The sequence below is a fragment of the Zingiber officinale genome, chromosome 1A (genome assembly GCF_018446385.1).
Source record: "Zingiber officinale cultivar Zhangliang chromosome 1A, Zo_v1.1, whole genome shotgun sequence".
Taxonomy (NCBI): domain Eukaryota; kingdom Viridiplantae; phylum Streptophyta; class Magnoliopsida; order Zingiberales; family Zingiberaceae; genus Zingiber; species Zingiber officinale.
In genome coordinates this window covers 119,955,860-119,975,708 of record NC_055987.1, presented here as the reverse complement: position 1 = coordinate 119,975,708, position 19,849 = coordinate 119,955,860, and the positions used below count along the sequence as shown (strand labels likewise).

Here is a 19,849-nt window from a genome sequence, read left to right as displayed (position 1 = left end):
ATTATTATTGATAAAATTAAGTTGTGTGTTCGGGGCGAACACGGGATGCTTAATTTTATCGGGAGACCAAAACCAATTCCTCCTCTCGGTCCCTATCGTAGCCTCTTATTTATAGAGTACTATACCCACCTATACCCACCTTCTATACCCACCAATAGGGGGCCGGCCAAGCTAGCTTGGGAACCAAGCTAGGGCCGGCCTAGGTATAAGATTGGGTGGTCGGCCCTAGCTTGAACCCAAGCTAGTGGGGGCCGGCCAAATTAAATTAAAAAGGATTTTTATTTTAATTTTTATTATGTGGAAGATATAATTTATTAAAGAGAATTAAAATTAAAATATCTCTCTTGTAAAAGATCTACAAAAGATTAAAGAAAGAGATTAGATCTCTTTCCTTATTTGTAGATTGGTGAGATATTTTATTTTCTCTTTAAAAATTATTCACATGTTGTAAAATTAAAATTATAGAAATTTCCTTTTTATCAACCATGAAGAGATTTGAAAAGAAATTTTATTTTTTAAAATTTCCGGAAACAAATTAGGAAGTTTTAATTGTTGATTAAAACTTGTCCAATTTTATTTTCATTGATGTGGCCGGCCACTTGATTTTAATTGGGGAAATTTTATTTTATTTTTCTCAATTAAATCATGTCAAGGAAATTAAGGAAATTTTATTGTAATTAAATTTCCTAATTTGCCTAGGCCAAGGAATATAAAAGATGGAGTGAGGGTGCCTTCAAGAGACACAACGTCTATTATTTCTCTCCCTCTTTTGTTCCTTGGTGTGGCCGGCCATCCTCTCCCTCTCTTCCTCTTGTGTGGCCGAACCTCTCTCTCTCCCTTGGAGCTCTTGTGGTGGCCGGATACTACTTGGAGAAGAAGAAGAAGAAGGAGAGAAAGCTAGCTCTGTTGCAGATCCAGTGAATTTACTGACCATTGTACCAGGTGTTGATTCCAGATTGGGTATGTATCTATCATTATGTCGGTTGTGATTTGTACAGTATGTATGTCAGGTTATTATGTCAGATATGTTTAGGTGCATTGAGTATGATAGTATGATCATGTTCTTATTTCTCTACTGAGACTGTATACTTGTGATCTCCATGTTATTTATGGACCATGCACTATCTTTTCTATTACCCGCTGAGTTACCTATACTCACCACCGCATGTATATTTTTATGTTTTCAGGTAGATGGTTGGAGTGTCGCTCGGAGTATCCTGTCTGCCGGGTCCTACGTCACATCCGAAGACTGTGTTCGTTTTCTATTGTATATTCTTTTCTTATTCGTGGCATTGTATTTGTGTTTAGCCATGTGGCTATCTTATTCTTTTGGTGTTGTATTTGTGTTTAAGTCGTGCCGGCATGCATTGTATCTATTTATCTTGTGTGGGCTTTCCGTTTTCATTTTTCCGCTGTGTTGGTTTTTGGTACAGCCGTGTGGGCTGTTTTATATATTACTGCGTGGTTGTGATTGTTTCATTCCAGCCGTGTGGGCTATTATTATAACTGCGTGGTTGTGTATATAAATATTCCAGCCGCATGTGGCTGATGTATTTTGCTTATAGTGATGCTTCATATTGTCACTGGTACAGGGGAGACTCTGCTGGATTTTTGCCTGACAGGACTCCTTTGGGGCGTGACAATTTTAATGTAAGATACCGTAAAATTAAATAATAAATGTTATTGGACGAAAAATCGTATTGGATTTTTCTGGAATTTTTAGAAATTTTTCGGGATTTAAATGGGCTCCGTATGATCTGTTTTGATAGGACGGATTCTGGGTACAGAGTAGGCTTGTTTGGAATACCCAATTAAATGGGAGTTGATTTATGATTTAACTTAAAGGTTTAATAATTAAACCTAAGTTATATATTCTTTATTTTGCTCTCCTGATTCTTTCTCCTCCCCTGCCCCCGACTTTCTTCCTCTCCGCTCCTTCTCATGCGATCGGAGCAGACGACGCCACCAGGGAACCGATCGCCGAAGCCTGATGCACCGCCGGCTGAGCCTCCCTACTTCCTCTCCCTATCGCGGCATGGAGATTCTCATCCTTCTCCCGATTGAGCTTCGGCCGGCCACCGAACCCGAGCTTTTGCCTCTTCTTGCGATTTCCCCTAAAATCCCGATTTCCTTCTCGGATTGTTGAATGTCGATCCACGCGCCGTTCTCTTTCGACTTCTCATCGCCGCAGACTACCGACCTTCGACGCTGATGAGCCCTGGTTGCCGATCGCCGCCATCAGTAGCCGCATCTTCTTCCCTTGCACGCGGGCTACTGACCTAAGGGGGAGAAGGGGCGCTAATTCTAGGGTTTCCAGACATCTTTATTTACTTGGAGTCACGTGATCACCGAGGCTTCACACCTGCTGGTTTTGGATTGGGCAACAGCATCGGAGGCGACTGATCAAGGTGTCGGATCAACCTGGTGATGGATCTCCCTTGAGCAGGACTTCATCTTCTCCATTTCTTGTGGCTGTCAGGGCCTTGGGTGAAGAGGTGGAGGGTTGTTGAGGTATTCTGTGGTAGCTCCCGGATAGTGGATGGCTGGATGTTAGCTACTGGATTGCTGCCCTACGTCAAGGGTTTTGTGCTTGCTTAGTTTATGAGTGGTGTGATGTGGATTGGTTGATATTGTGGATTAAGGATTAAGGTTTTGCCTCTAGTGGACTTTGGTTTGAGACGAGTGTCTCGACATGGAATTTCCGGATCACGATCGACAGATTTAAGGCGGGTATTTCTTCCTTTGCCTCTATGTAGATTTTCTTTGAGCTTAGTGCATGGTTGTTATTTGACGGATTAGGTTACTTTACCCTATATCGTGTCCAGTTGCTGTTTTTCCTGCTTGTTTCTTTTGCTTGAGCTTAGAGATGATCTATTTAATTCATATACAGTCTCTACTCTTGATATCTACTCTGTTGTGATTACACGTGTAGAGTATGCCTTGTAGGGATTGTCGGGTTGTTGGTATTACCATGTTGATTGGGTGTTGGATGTGGACTGTACAAAGATGGGTATGTGTCATAGGAGTTATCTTGTTGACCGTACATTTACATGTGGTGTGTACATAAGTATTTGTCATGTACTTTTGGAGGAGTTGTGTTGATTGTATGTTTAGAGTATATACACATGTCTGTTGTATTGTTATTGGAGGATACATGTTGATTGTACTTATCTTTTGTGTACATGTGTCTGGTGGGATTATTGGAGATTTTTGGTTGATTATACATGTGTAGTGTGTACATATGTTTGGTGGGATACGTGGAGGTATCATGACGATTATACTCATGTTGGAGGTATTTATGAGGTTTGGAGTTATTGCATGGATGATGATTTTATATATATATATCATGTTCATCATTCATTGCATCTGATGACCATTGTCTCCCTTGTGGTGAGAGAGTCGTCAGTTGGTTTGGTTTAGCGCCGCACACTCGGCCACTCATGGGTAGTGGTAGCTGGAGTAGTTGCCGCTCGTCCTGTCGTGCCACCCGGTCACGAGGTTTAGTGAGATCCGGCGTTGTGAGCAGTCAGGGACCCTGATGCTATTTAGCTAGATAGCTATTAGCGGACTGTCCGCCTCGACCACTATATTGTGGGCTGGAGGGTAGTACAGTCGTCACAGACCCAAGCCTCTCGGCCATACAGGGGTCGTGGTGTTCGGAGAGGTGGCGGGGGTGACCATGGAGCATGCATGCACTTTTGCATATGATGCACGGTGCATCTGGGGGTTATATTTGCATACATGCCTACTAGATACTAGTTGCATGTGTTTGTGGTATGTTGCATTTGTTTGCGATATGATTGTTGCATATGGTTGTCATGCTGCATACATGTCATTTATTTTACATGTATATGCAGTCGTATTTATATCGCACAGGTGTCACGGGTATGTCTGTTGCAGATCCAGTGAGTTTACTGACCATTGTACCAGGTGTTGATTCCAGATTGGGTATGTATCTATCATTATGTCGGTTGTGATTTGTACAGTATGTATGTCAGGTTATTATGTCAGATATGTTTGGGTGCATTGAGTATGATAGTATGATCATGTTCTTATTTCTCTACTGAGACTGTATACTTGTGATCTCCATGTTGTTTATGGACCATGCACTATCTTTTCTATTACCCGCTGAGTTACCTATACTCACCACCGCATGTATATTTTTATGTTTTCAGGTAGATGGTTTGAGTGTCGCTCGGAGTATCCTGTCTGCCGGGTCCTACGTTACATCCGAAGACTGTGTTCATTTTCTATTGTATATTCTTTTCTTATTCGTGCCATTGTATTTGTGTTTAGCCATGTGGCTATCTTATTCTTTTGGTGTTGTATTCGTGTTTAAGCCGTGCCGGCATGCATTGTATCTATTTGTCTTGTGTGGGCTTTCCGTTTTCGTTTTTCCGCTGTGTTGGTTTTTGGTGTTGGTTGCTACTCGGAAAACCTAGAGGTTCCACTGTACAAAAATTTTGTACAAAGGTCTGAATCTTTTCCTAGCTACCATGTGTTCTTTTAAATTAAATTTTGGATCGCCTGCGAAACTTAACACGTTTGATTCAAAACTTAATCTATTCGTTCTTTTAGGTTTTGACTTGGGTCTCCTGCTGAACTTAACACGTTCGACCCAAATCACCTTAAGTTATTAATTCCATTAAATATTAATTTCCATAATTGGTTCCCAGTACTGACGTGGCGAGGCACATGGCCTTCTTGGATATGGGAGCAACCACCACCGACTAGACAAAACCTTTTATAGAAATCTAATATTTAATTTCCTAAAATAACTTTAGGTTAACCGAAAAGAACAATCAAATCACAAAGAAAAATAAAACAAAAGAACACAACTTCGAAAAACATATTCGAAATACTAGAATCGTAAGCCTCTTGTATTTGGTATTATTTCCATAAATAACTAGCATGATGCGGAAAGAAAAATTACTAGTTATACCTTTTAGAAAGACCTCTTGATCTTCTACCGTATTCCTCTTCTAACCTCGGACGTTGTGTGGGCAACGATCTTCCGAGATGAGAAACCACCAAGCACCTTCTTCTCCTCCTAGCTAGGTTCGGCCAACACAAAGAAGCTTCACCAAGGACGAAGAACAAAACACCAACCAAGCTCCAAGGGATACAAGCTTTCTCTCCTTCTTCTTCTTCTTCTTCTCCAAGTAGTATCCGGCCACCACAAGAGCTCCAAGCCAATAGAGAAGGTTCGGCCACCACCAAGAGGAAGAGAGGAAGAGAGGAAGAGAGGTTGGCCGGCCACAACACCAAGGAAAAGAGGGAGAGAAATAATAGAGGTTATTCACCATGAAGCTTTCTCTACCCCCTCTTTTATAATCCTTGGTCTTGGCAAATAAGGAAATTTAATTAAAAACTTCCTTAATTCTTTTGCCATGAAAAGGAAAAATTTATTTAATTAAAACAATTTTCCTTTTCTCAATTTACATGGCCGGCCACACCAAAGCTACAAACAAGGAGAGTTTTAATTAATTAAAACTTCCTAATTTGTCTCCAGAAATTTATAAAATTTCTTCAATAATTTAATCCCTTCATGATTGGTTTATAAAAAGGAAATTTAATAAATTAAAATCTTTCTTTTAAACATGTGGATAAAAAGAAAGTTATCTCTAAAAATTAAAATCTCTTTTAATCTACAAATAAGGAAAGATATCAAATCTTTTCTCAATCTTTGATAGAAACTAATAAAAGATAATTATTATTTTTTAAACTTTCTTTAAATCATGAACATGGTTAAAAAGGAAAGTTTTCTTAAAATTTAAAATCCTCCTTTAATCAACAAATAAGGAAAGATTTCAAATTTTAAACTCTCTTTTAAACATGTAGATGATTTACAAATAAGGAAAGTTTTTACCAAAAATTAAAACCATCCTTTTAATCTACAAATAAGGAAAGAGATTAATCTCTTCTCTTAATCTTTTGTAGAAAGTTATAAAAGGAAATTTTAATTTTAAACTCTCTTTAAAATCAATGATATCCACATAAGAAATAATTTTAATAAAATCCTTTTAATATTCTAGTGGCGACCACCTAAGCTTGGGACCCAAGCTTTGGCGGCCACTACTGACTCATCCACTTGGTCTTGGCGGCCCTAGCTTGGGTTCCAAGCTAGCTTGGCCGACCCCATTGGATGGGTAAGAAGGTGGGTATGCGGTGGGTATAAATCTCTATATACTAGAGGCTACGATAGGGACCGAGAGGAGGAATTGGTTTTGGTCTCCGATGAAATTAAGCATCCCGTGTTCGAACACACAACTTAATTTCATCAATAATAATTCATTCCACTAAAGAACTATTATTGAACTACGCACCAATCCCAAATTACATTTTGGGCTCCTTCTTATTATGAGTGTGTTAGTCTCCCTGTTTTTAAGATAACAAATGTCCACTAATTAAGTAAGTTCTCGACAACTCACTTAATTAATATCTAGCTCCAAGAGTAGTACCACTCAACTTCATCGTCATGTCGGACTATGTCCACTGCAGGTTTAACATGACAATCCTTATGAGCTCCTCTTGGGGACATTCTCAACCTAGATCACTAGGACACAGTTTCCTTCTATAATCAACAACACACACTATAAGTGATATCATTTCCCAACTTATCGGGCTTATTGATTCATCGAACTAAATCTCACCCATTGATAAATTAAAGAAATAAATATCAAATATATGTGCTTGTTATTATATTAGGATTAAGAGCACACACTTCCATAATAACTGAGGTCTTTGTTTCTTTATAAAGTCAGTATAAAAGAAATGACCTCTAATGGTCCTACTCAATACACTCTAAGTGTACTAGTGTAATTATATAGTTAAGATAAACTAATACATAATTACACTACGACCTTCCAATGGTTTGTTCCTTTCCATTTTAGTCGTGAGCTACTGTTTATAATTTATAAGGAAACCGATAACATGATCTTCTGCGTGTGACACCACACACCATGTTATCTACAATATAAATTAATTGAACAACTACATTTATCATAAATGTAGACATTTGACCAATGTGATTCTTATTTCTAGATAAATGTTTATACCAAAAGCTAGGCTTTTAGTATACACTCTAACATTTGGTACAACCGTGTGGGCTGTTTTATATATAACTGCGTGGTTGTGATTGTTTTCATTCCAGCCGTGTGGGCTGTTATTATAACTGCGTGGTTGTGTATATAAATATTCCAGCCGCATGTGGCTGATGTATTTTGCTTGTAGTGATGCTTCATATTGTCACTGGTACAGGGGAGACTCTGCTGGATTTTTGTCTGGCAGGACTCCTTTGGGGCGTGACAATTTAGTGGTATCAGAGCGGGTTTACGAGGCCTATTTCTTTTCGTGTTTTGGATTTTTGGAGGTTTTCGTTATTTTGTGTTTTGGATTTTGAGGTTACGATGTCTATTTCTCGAGTCTTGGATTTCCGAGGATTGCGAGATTTACGAGTTTTACGAGGACTACGAAGTTTACGAGATTTTACACTTGGGATTCGTATTTTTCCGATGTGACTGTTCGGATATTGGGACCAGGCAGAGGCAGGATATCTCCAAGCTATAGGATGTAAGTTAAATTACTGTTGTATTACACTGTTGTAGTCTTACCTTGTGGTTCATATCAGGAATGAAGAGCGGAGATACGACCCCTCGTCCGCGTCGTGGTCCGGGGCGACCCCGGAAGCAGCCTATCGAGTCAGTAGAGGTTGAGCCAGAGGAGCACGAGGCGGATTCTGTTAGAGATCCTGTAGGGGTTGAGGTTGACAGTAGCCGACAGACTCCTCAGGCTTCTATTAGAGATCCGGGTTTTCAGCCTCAGTGGGTTCCTCCTACATTACTACCCGTAGCCCCCACTCCTGCTGCCACTTCTTGGACAAGGGACAGAGCTCGTATTCCATTACTGGCCCGGTCGGTAAAGGATCGTTTTACTTTATTCCATGGAGTTCCTTATCCTAGTATTGCTCGTTCTTGGTTGGGAAATGTGGAGGATACTTTCGAGTATTTGGCGTGTACCGAAGAAGAAAAAGCCGAATTAGCTGCGTACCACCTTCGAGATCAGGCTGTTACATGGTGGAAGATGCAGAAGACACTTTTTGGAGACCAGAGTATCACCTGGACTTTATTCCGAGATGCATTTGAGAGACAGTATTTCCCAGCTCCGTATCGTATGATGCGTCGACAGGAATTCTTACATCTGAAGCAGGGTGATCGGTCTGTGATGGAGTATGATGCGGAATTTAACCGATTGGCTGAGTATTGCCCTCATCTAGTTGCCCAGGAGAGCGATCGGTTAGATCAGTTCACTCAGGGCCTTGCAGTATATATCCGTATCAGGATGTCTGGCTTCGCTCCTAGTACGTACCGGGAGGCGTTGGATAGAGCTTTGATGATTGAGATGACACAACAAAAAATTTCCCTAGAAAAAGGAAGGGATAAGCAAAATGCTCTGGGTACGACTCCAACTCAGAACCAACAGAACCAAGGTCAGAAGAAACGGAAGAAATGGCAGGGATCCCGGGCTACTTCAGGGGAGTCCCATCGATCATCGAAGACAGGACGATCATCTGCTGGTTCTTCTAGGCCTCCACAGAAGGACTCTTCGTGTGGACTTAGATGTTTTAGACGTGGTGGTTCTGTTGATTGCGGGATATATCGAGGCGGGTATTTCTTCCTTAATTTCTATTTAGTTCTTTGAACTTTAAAGCATGGTTATATTTGGATAATTAGGTTGCATTCCTTAAATCTGATTATTTGTTGCTTTCCTGCTTGCCACTTTTGCTTGATCTTTGATATGATCTGGTTTGATTCGTTACAGTCTCTATTCTTGTTATCTGTGACTCTATTGTACATACACATGTAGAGTGTTGTAGGGATGACTGTATTGGATATTTGTAGTCTATACCTGTCTAGGTTGTGATTGGTACGTGTTATGGGTTTTACATGATTAACATTCCATTTGCATAGTGGTATGTGTAGTTACGTCTGTTGTGGTTATTGGAGGTGTTTATGAGGTGTGAGGTTGTTGCATGGATGATGATTATATATATATATATATATCATGTTCATCATTCATTGCATCTGATGACCGTTGTCTCCCTTGTGGTTGAGAGAATCATCAGTTGGTTTGGTTTAGCGCGCACGCTCGGCCACTCATGGGTAGTGGTAGCTGGAGCAGATGCCGCTCGTCCTGTCGTGCCACCCGGTCACTAGGTTTTTGTGAGATCTGGCGTTGTGAGAAGTCAGGGACCCTGATGCTATGTAGTTAGAGAGCTACTAGCGGACTGTCCGCCTCGACCACTCTATTGTGGGCTGGAGGGTAGTACAGTCGTCACAGACCCAAGCCTCTCGGCCATACAGGGGTCGTGGTGTCTAGAGAGGTGGCGGGGGTGACCATGGAGCATGCATGCACTTTTGCATATGATGCGCGGTGCATCTGTGGGGATATTTTTGCATACATGCTTACTAGATATTAGTCGCATGTGATTGTGTCTTGTTGCATTTGCTTGAGCTATGTATGCTGCATATGGATGCCATGCCGCATACATGTCATTTACTTTAGATATATTTGCAGTCGTATATGTATTGCACAGGTGTTGTTGACTCGGTGAGTTTACGGATCATGGTATCATGGTATTGATTCTTTTCGGGTATGTACATTTATGTTATGTGCATTTATTATGTCAGGTTCATTCATATACCATTGTTGTATTAGATATAGTTAGATGTACTATACCTCATGATTCTATTCTTTACTTAGGAGACTGTATTCTTTGATTTCTATCTCATTATGTAGACCATGCTTTATCCTCTCTGTACCTGCTGAGTTCCCTGTACTCACTACCCCGTCTATACCATTTTGATTTTCAGGCAGTAGATAGATGATATGGAGATGCTTGGAGCATACTGTCAGCCGGTCCCATTTCCCGTGTCATATCCGAGGGATGAGTTTTGGTTTTGCTTTTCCTTATCCACATTTCGTATTCGTTGTATTTTGAGTACTGGTTGTGTTTCGATACTTGTACTCCGGACTTCATACCTGTGATGTGGTTTTTGTGGACTTATGTGTTTGTGGGTTTCCCTTTCGACTTTCCGTTGTGTTTTTTTGACATAGCCGTGTGGGCTACGTATTAGTTGTATGATTCTTTTCATTTCTTTTATCCAGCCGGGTAGGTTGTGAATATTAACTGCGTGGTTGTGTTTCTTTTGTGCACATATATTCCAGCCGCTTGTGGATGATGTATTTTGCTTGTATGTAATGTTCAGATTGTCACCGGTACAGGGGAGATGCTGCCGAAATTTTTCGGTAGAGACTCACCCGGGGCGTGACAGTTAAAGTCCTAAATGAGTTTGACATAGTAGGTGGTAGGAACCTGTCATTAGATGGTGTTCATATAGACGATCATGGAGTCATATCCTGGAGGAAAGAGGCCCTGCATCAGCCTAACCCAATAACTCAACCTCTGCTTGACCCAGACCTAACAAAGGAGGAGGACATGCCTAACATTCTTGCTGATCTTCTTTAGTTACCAGACCCACCTACTTTAGATGACAGAGTCATTAGACTTAAGGAGTCTTCTATCCATCTTGAGTTGTCCCTGACTAGTTTCCGGTAGGAGATGTACATTTTTAGGGAGGATAAGCAAACACGTCACCTCGAGCTGATGGATATGCTCTGATCCTGGAGATCAAGCCACACTCCACCTCCATAATAAATGATCAGATTTTGTATTTTGAGATAGATGTGTACTTAGACTTGATTTGCTCATTCTTCTTGTAGTTGACTTTGTTACTGACACATATATATTAGAGATTTTTTCTTATTCTTATATGTTTTTTTATATATAAAAAAATGATTAAGTTATGGACGTAGCCTAAGCTTTTCTCCTAGAAAGCATGCACCTATAGTTTTAGGTAATTAGTATTTCACAAATACATTAGGATTACCTTATTTGTGCATGCAAACATTTAGAATGGTGTGAGATACATAGGGTCTTGCATGAACTTCAGATACTTATATCAGTGTATCAATATAAATCTAGACAAAAAATACCAAAGCATATTAATCAAGTTAAGTAGTCCTTCCTAGTGAATAACTAGCTGGATAAATGTACTTACCTTGACTAATCAAGTGAAAAATACTATCTTTTGGTAGTTGGTTAGTAATTAGATGTTAGATAGTTAAGGATGAATTTTTAGATGATTATTTTTAAAATAATATCAGGTTAAGAGGGAGAAACAGCTTTAAAAATATTTTTTTTATTTTACACAATTTTTTAACAAAATACTTTGAAAATTCCTTTGTAAAGTATATTGAAAATTCTCTCACAAAACTCTTTGAAAACTTGCTTAAAAAATTTACTTTAAAAATACTTGAAAAATATTACTTTGCAAATTTTTGAAATATGTTTGAAAATCTTATTTGAAAATCTTTGAAACAACTACTTTGAATTTTTAAATTTTTTTTTTGAAAATCTACTTCGAAATTTGTGAAAAAATGTTTCAAAAATAATTTTAAAAATATCTTGAATAACTTGTCTTTTCAAATATCCTTGCAAATATATAAAAAAATTCTTGAAAACTCTCTTTTAACGTAATTCTATAAATAATGCATTGAACTACTTTGAAAATATTTTGAAATTCTTTCAAAAATAGGTTTAGCACCCTAAATCTGTTCACTATTTTTATCTAATAGTTGGTGCTCAAAATTCTTATTGTTTTCTTGTAGATTTTTTTTATTAATGACAAAGGGGGAGGATAATAAGGGTAAAACTTAGAAAATATCGAAAATCCAAAACTTAAGAGAATGAGCATCATTTCTATTAACTTTTCTCTTACTGTTTTACATATTTTTTTTCTAACTTTAACCTACATTGTCATTATATCAAAAAGGGGGAGATTTTTAGTGCAGTTGACACTAATAATTGAACCTTAGTTTTGATGAATGGTAAATGGTTAAAGTCAGATTTTATATGATCTAATACTTTTACTAAGTGTGTAGGAGTTGACGGGTCTAGAGAACCTGACACCAGGCTAAAGTCAAGTTAGGTCTGAGGACCTAATAATTGACATGAAGTCTATATAGGTCAAGGTATGACCTGATATCTGGTATGAAGTTCAGCTGAGTTTACAGGACCTAATAACTAGCTGAAGTTCAATTGAGTATGTAGTCCTGACAATTGGCAGAAAAACCTAGTGGGTCAAGAGGTAAGTCAATGACTGTAAATAGTAAGTAAGATAAGCAACTAGAAGAGAGATCTTGTAAGATTTCATAAATATTACTTAAGGAATTATAATTATATATATTTAAATATATATATCTATACATATATATTAAGAGGGAAATAATATTTATACGGATTTTAGAAAAATTTTTGAGATTAACATTAATAATTTTAACCTAAAGAGTACCCTAGCTATGATATAAACCCCTTTAACCCTTTCCCTCAAAATCCCAACACCGCTGAACCCTACTTCCCCTTCCTCTTCCGAGCCGCCACTCAATCCGTTCCCCTTCGTCACTTCAGGCACACGCGACGAAGCCCGTCACTGGCCTCTGAGAACGACCAAACACCACTCCATGGGCACCAAACGCGGGCGAGTTCGTTGAGGGTGTCACGACCAGGCACGGTGGTCTCCAGTCGTCCACGAGCGGCGCTTAGCGGCTGGGCGAGGGTTTTTGGTCGGAGAAAACAAGAAGAGAAGGCAAGTACATTTCCTTATGCAACTGTGAGACCTGTGAGGCATGGGATTGGAACCTAGGAGATGCTGGAATGCCTTTTTATGACTTCGATTGTTTCATTTGGTGATGTTCATGTCCGAGTTAGGATTTTCATGATGTTCTCCGCAAGGTTCTGACTCTAGGTTGTGATGTTACCTTTCAATTTTCCGTGTGATGGTGAATGATCTAGCTTTCTGTTCGGGTTCTTGAGGAATCGAGCTTCTGGACCTATACTCTTGGCGATTTTAGTGTGGATGACGATGTTCTTGGTTCTCCATGGGTCCCGATTTCTGATTGTTCTTGCAGCTCATTTTGGTTTCCAACATCGAATTTGGGGAACTGATGCAATGAACTCTAATGCAATATCCATGGTCTTGAATTGAAAAGGCTCTTGTTTCTCCTACTGATACGGTGCTTATTTTATAGGGTCAGTAGGATGATGTGGTCATGAGTCAAGACCACGAGAGGGTCAGAAGTCAAGATGACCTGGCAGGCAAGAAATTCAAAAGTCAAGCCCCTTGTGGCAGGTCAACAGTCAAGCCGATGTGGAGATCAAGGGGGTCAAAAGTCCAGGTTACGTGGCCAGAGTCAAAGTCTCAGCAGACCGGGTGGTCAGAGGGGATTATAAGACCAACCCTGATAGTGATTGATAAACGGGCCCGTGGGCCAGATATAGCTAAGGATGGAGATTGCGAATAAACGAATCTGGTTGCAAACCTGGCGTCCAGGGTGGGACATTCAAGCCAAGGATCCTAGGCCTAGAGTCAGACCCAGCGTGCAGGTCGGGACGTACATGCCTTGGATTGCAATAAGCAGATGCGGGTCGAGAATCAGACCCAGCGTGCAGGATGGAACGTACGTGCCTTGGATAGCAATAAGCAATTACGGGTCGAGAGTCAGACCTAGCGTGCAGGTCGGGACGTACATGCCTTGGATTACAATAAACAGATGCGGGTCGGGAATCAGACCCAGCGTGCAGGTCGGGACGTACATGCCTTGGATAGCAATAAGCAGATGCGGGCCGGGAATCAGATCCAGCGTGCAGGTCGGGACGTACATGCCTTGGATTGCAATAAGCAGATGCGGGTCGGGAATCAGACCCAGTGTGCAGGTCGGAACGTACATGCCTTGGATTGTAATAAGCAGATGCGGGTCGGGAATCAGACCCAGTGTGTAGGTCGGGACGTACGTGCCTTGGATAGCAATAAGCAAGTACGGGTCGAGAGTCAGACCCAGCGTGCAGGTCGGGACATACATGCCTTGGATAGAAATAAGCAAATACGGGTCGAGAGTCAGACCCAGCGTGCAGGTCGGGACGTACATGCCTTGGATAGCAATAAGCAAATACGGGTCGAGAGTCTGACCCAGCGTGCAGGTCGGGACGTACAAGCCTTGGATAGCAATAAGCAAATACAGGTCGAGAGTCTGACCCAGCGTGCATGTCGGGACGTACATGCCTTGGACAACGGTAAGCAAATGCGGGTCAAGAACTAGATCCATCGTGCAGATCGAGATGTATATGCTTTAGATGACGCAGACGAAGGTGGGTCAGGGGGTCATACACTACATGATAAATAGATCTGCAAGGAATCGTAACCACCTGTCAGAGAACAATCATCACATGTCAGGGAATATTCTAACGGGGGAGGCTCATACTCCTCTTGGTTTCTCCGCCATCCTATAAGAGAAAGCCACGTGTCGACCACCGCCAGACAAAGCCTGACATCCGACATTCCCTGACATTCGCCAGGTTCTAGAAGCCTCAGTTGCAGTATAAAAAGGGATGCTTTGTCCCTTACAGAGGTACGCTCACTCGTCATTTTCTTACCAGTCTTTTACTTTTCATCCTTTCTCTGTGATTTCTTGGAAAAAAGTACCTGACTTGAGCGTCGGAGGGCCTAACCCGGGGACTTTTTCCCTGGATTCTGGTCTCTAACGATTGGTGGACTCGTCTGAGTGTGTGCAGAGTAATAGCGCCATCATCCTGATCGTTTCTCTCCGTAGGACTGCCCGTGTGAACCTTTCCAGGGGGTACCTCGCTGATTCAACATCTCAACGACTCTCCGTCAACTTTTTGCACAACAAGGTCCGCCTTCATCTGACTCAGCTTCCGGACGGGATCAAATTTGGCGCCGTCTGTGGGAACACACAACCTGTGCCGGAACATGACGATAGAGGAGTCTGGCCGTATTCATATCACTATGACCGCCGGAGAGTACGAGCTCTTCAAGGAGGCCAAAAGGTTGGCAGCCTCTGAGAGACAGGCAACTGTTTTGCGACCAGGACAAGCTCCTGCTGAAGCTTCCAAGGAGCCCCTCCCTGTTTCAGATCGGGGTTCTAAAAGAAAGCAGCCTGAGGTATTTCCTCAAAATCCTTATTGAGAGCACGGGGTGGGCTATTATCAGCCAGAGCCCCAAGGACAAAGCCTTAAGAAGGAGCAGCCTTAAGCCTCTATAGCTGAGAGTTCACTGCCGCGGGATTCGAAGAAGGGGAAGGCCCTTGTTGTACCTGAGGTGTTTCCCGAAGATCCGGACGAGAAAGTACCTTTCTTGGCTAGGATTCTAAATGAAAAACTGCCTAAAGGTTATAGAGCCCCGTCGATCGGAGAATATGACGGGAGCAAAGACCCAGAAGAGCACTTGCGAAAATTTAAAAATGCAGCCCTGCTGCACCAATATAGTGATGCTGTCAAATGCAGAGTTTTCCTGAACACTTTAGCTGGCTTAGCCTTAAAGTGGTTCGATGGGCTACCTCAAGGGTCCATCACCTGTTTCCTGGACTTCAAAACGACTTTTCTGCGCCGATTTGCTAGCAGCAAGAAATATCAAAAGACAAATCATTGTCTCTTCGCTCTGAAGCAAGGGCCGACTGAGCCCCTGAGAAGTTATATCAACCGTTTTAATCAAGTGGCTCAAGATGTCCCCACTGCCACTTCAGAGATTCTGATGAGTGTCTTCTCCCATGGATTAGAAGAAGGTGAATTCTTTAGAGATCTTATCAAAAATCCCGTTCGGAATTTTGATGAGATGGTGGAAAAAGCTACTTCCTACATCAAGGTGGAAGAAACACAAGCAGCTCGAAGGAAGGCTGAAAGACCACTTCCCTCCACCAACAAGCAGGAAAGAAGAGCGCCTCAACCACCTCCTCAACCTCTGCCGCGAGCCCGGGAAGCCAGACCCGCCTTTCATCCTAGACCAGAAATTCGACTTGCCCCTCGAGTTGCTGCTGTACATGTTCCCCGACCAGGGCCAGGGAATAATCGGTACTATACCTATCATAGGTCACGTACGCATGATACTAACCGTTGTTTTCAGTTCGCTCGAAACTCTAAGCGAGCCGCCGAGATGGGTTTGCCTCCACCCGAGCTAGCTCCTCAGTTGATCAAGATGATGGAAGAACAAAGGGGGGCAGGACAGGCCGGACCATCTCATCCCGACCTTGCAGGGCCTAGCACTCATCAGCCTGGTCGGGGAAAAGAGCCAGAAGGATCACGGGAGGTCGAAAACAGAGGTAATGCAGCTATCAGAGAGATCGACATGATCTCTGGAGGACCGACTGACGGAGATTCAGGGAGAGCCCGCAAGTCTCATGTTCGACGCTTGGAGGTTCATGCCGTCGGATGCAGTCAGGAGCAAGCTGCTGGCCCTGTTATCAGTTTTGGGCCAGCAGACCTGGAGGACCTGGAGTTACCTCATGACAATGCTCTCATCATTAAAGCCATTATTGCCAACAGCCGAGTGGCTCGAGTTTTCATTGACACAGGGAGCTCAGTCAACATTCTATTCAGGACCGCATTCGAAGAAATGCAAATTGATGCCGCTGAACTTCAACCTGTGGCCACATCTCTGTATGGATTTACAGGCAATGAAGTGAAGCCAATGGGTCAGATTAAGTTGGCCATATCTTTGGGCACCGAGCCGTTGGTGCGCACAAGGAGGAGCACCTTTATAGTAGTGGACTCCCCTTCTTCGTACAATGTTATTCTAGGAAGGCCCGCCTTGCATGAATTTGGGGCCGCTGTCTCGACCTTCCATCAAAAAATCAAATTTACCGCGGGCGAGCAGGTCGGGGAAGTCAAAGGAGAACAGAGGGTTTCTCGCCGGTGCTACATTGACATGGTCCGAGTCGAGGCTCGAAAAAATTAGAGGATGCAAGATGGAGGTGTTCATGCTGTTCAAGAGGAGCCTCTGCCTATAGTTGAAGAACCCATCCCTTGGGAAGAAGTACAACTACACGCTGAGCGACCTGAAAGTTTGACCCGGGTGGCAAGCGACCTTCCTTCTCCCCTCAGAGAGGAATTGATTCAGTGCTTAATCCGCAACCGGGATGCCTTTGCCTGGTCTGCTGAGGAACTTCCTGGGGTCAAGCCGGAAGTGGCTGAGCACAAGTTGCATCTATTACCTGATTCCCGGCCTGTAAAGAAAAAGAAAAGAAATTTCTCAGCTGATCAGAATAAAATAATAAGAGCCGAGGTGGATCAGCTCAAAAAAGCAGGACATGTGCGGGAGGTTCAGTTCCCATCATGGCTCTCCAATGTAGTCTTGGTAAAGAAGCCCAACAATAAGTGAAGAGTATGCATAGATTTTCGAGACCTCAACCAGGCCAGCCCTAAAGACTGCTATCCTCTGCCCCGGATAGATCAAATGGTGGACTCCACGGCCGGCTGCGAGAGAATATGTATGCTGGATGCCTACCAGGGGTATCATCAGATACCTCTAGCCCGGGAAGATCAAAAGAAGGTTAGTTTTATTACGGCTGACAGTACTTTCTGTTATATTGTCATTCCCTTTGGCCTCAGGAACGCCGGAGCCACATACTAGCGAATGATGGATAAAATCTTCCGGGAGCAGATCGGGCGAAATGTGGAGGTCTATGTAGATGATATACTCATCAAATCCCCGTTGGCCGAAAACTTGATCAAAGATGTGGAGGAAACGTGCAGGACTCTTAGGCAATATGGGCTGAAGCTCAATCCCTTGAAGTGCTTATTTGGAGCTAAGGGAGGAAAATTCTTGGGTTACCTGGTGACTGAGCGAGGAATAGAAGTCAATCCTGAAAAAGTGCAAGTGCTCAAGGATATGCAGCCGCCTCAGAATTTTAAAGAAACCCAAAAGCTGGTCGGCCGAATAACTACGCTGTCAAGATTCATTTCTAGATCTGCAGACCGAGCTGCTTCTTTCTTCAAGGTGCTAAGAAAGGCCTCCAAATTTCAATGGGATGAAGAATGCACCCGAGCATTCGAAGAACTGAAGAAGTACTTGGAGACTCTCCCTTCTCTCTTTAAGCCAGTTGTAGGAGAGCCTTTATGGGTATATTTGTCGGCCACCCATGAGGCTGTAGGGGCCGTGCTCGTAAAAGAACATGATAATGTAGAACGGCTAGTGTATTTCTTTAGCCATTTATTGAAAGGAGCTGAGTCCCGATACATGGCTCTCGAAAAGTTAGTTTATGGACTGGTCCTTATGGCTCAGCGGTTAAGACCCTATTTCTTGTCGCATCCTATCACTGTCCTAACCAACAACACTATGGGGAGAGCGCTAACTAATGTAGAAGTTGTGGGTTGGCTTATCAAATGGGCCACAAAGTTGGGAGAATATGACATACAGTACCAGTCGCGCACCGCTATTAAGGCACAGGCCTTGGCAGATTTCTTAACAGAAGTACATCAAACTAGCTCTGAAGAAATATGGAAGATCTATGTGGACGGGTCTGCTAATCATCATGGAAGCGGGGTGGGGGTCTTGGTAATATCTCCTCAAGGAGATATACTTCAGTTGGCGGTTCGATTGAATTTTCGAGCCACGAACAATGAGGCAGAGTATGAGGCTTTGTTGGCCGGACTGCAAGCAGCCAGACATGTAGGGGCCGCCCGAATAATTGTTTATTCAGATTTCCAGTTAGTGACTCAGCAAGTTACCGGCAACTTTATGATAAACTGTGATAAATTGCAAATGTATCGGGAAGCTTATGAGAAGATGAAGGCAAAATTCATAGAGGTCACTGTAACCAAGATACCCAGGTCGGAGAATGAGCAGGCAGACGAGTTAGCAAAGATGGCCAGTTCCTTAACTACTTGGGTGCTGGATCGGTCAACGGCGCAAACCTTTCTGATAGCCCAGATAGATTTGCAAAATAATGCAGAAGCAACTATTGATTGGCGGGCACCCATGATCAGCTATCTCAGGCAGGGTATCTTACCTACAGATCCAGAAGAGTCACGGCTGATCAGGAGGCAAGCGCATGCTTATGTAATGATTGGAGATCAGCTCTACAAGAGGTCTTTTTCTCGACCTTTACTCAAATGTTTGGGGGTAGAGGAAGCAGATCAAACTTTGCGAGAAATACACCTGGGATGCTGTGGCAATCATGTAGGCAGTCGGACTTTATCTCGCAAGGTACTCCTGGCCGGGTATTTCAGGCCTACTTTACAGAGGGATGCTCACAAATTGGTGAACACATGCTTATCTTGCCAAAAACATCAAAACTTGACGCATCGACCCACGACCCTGTTGAGAACGTCTATAGTTTCCTGTCCTTTTGATCAATGGGGCATGGATATTGTGGTCTCATTTCCGATGGCGCCCGGTCAAAGGCGTTTCTTATTGGTGGCCATGGACTGTTTTTCTAAGTGGGTAGAAGCAGAAGTTCTGGCCCGGATCACAGAAGATGTTGTCATTCAATTCTTGTGGAAGAACATTCTTTGCAGATTTGGTATTCCTCACAAGCTGGTGTCTGACAATGGAAGGCAGTTTCAAGGACAATGAATCCAGGCCTGGTGCAAGGGATTTGGCATAATGCAAGCCTTCACTTCAGTAGCCTATCCTCAAAGCAATGGTCAGACCGAGGTAATCAACAGAGAAATAGCACGAGGTCTAAAGGTCAAGCTAGATCATGTCGGAGGCAATTGGGTGGAAGAGCTGGCAAGCATTCTATGGGCCTATCTCACAACACCTCGGGAAAGTACAAGTCTGACACCATTCCACCTGGTGTATGGCAATGAAGCAGTTGTACCCATAGAAATTGGAGTGTCATCGGTCAGAAGGACACTATACGATGAAGGAAACACGGAGCGGCGGTTAGCTGAGCTGGATCTTATTAGCAAGACCCGCGACCGAACGGTGGCTCG

At 42.6% G+C, this 19,849-nt stretch overlaps 1 protein-coding gene across 1 annotated transcript; it reads left to right on the top strand.

Annotated features, from left to right (window-relative positions):
- Window positions 1-17,801: 17,801 nt before the first annotated feature.
- Window positions 17,802-19,487, top strand: LOC122002198. The gene has a single exon (XM_042557285.1). The coding sequence runs from the start codon at window positions 17,802-17,804 to the stop codon at window positions 19,485-19,487; it is 1,686 nt and encodes a 561-aa protein (XP_042413219.1).
- The last annotated feature ends 362 nt before the right edge of the window (window positions 19,488-19,849 follow it).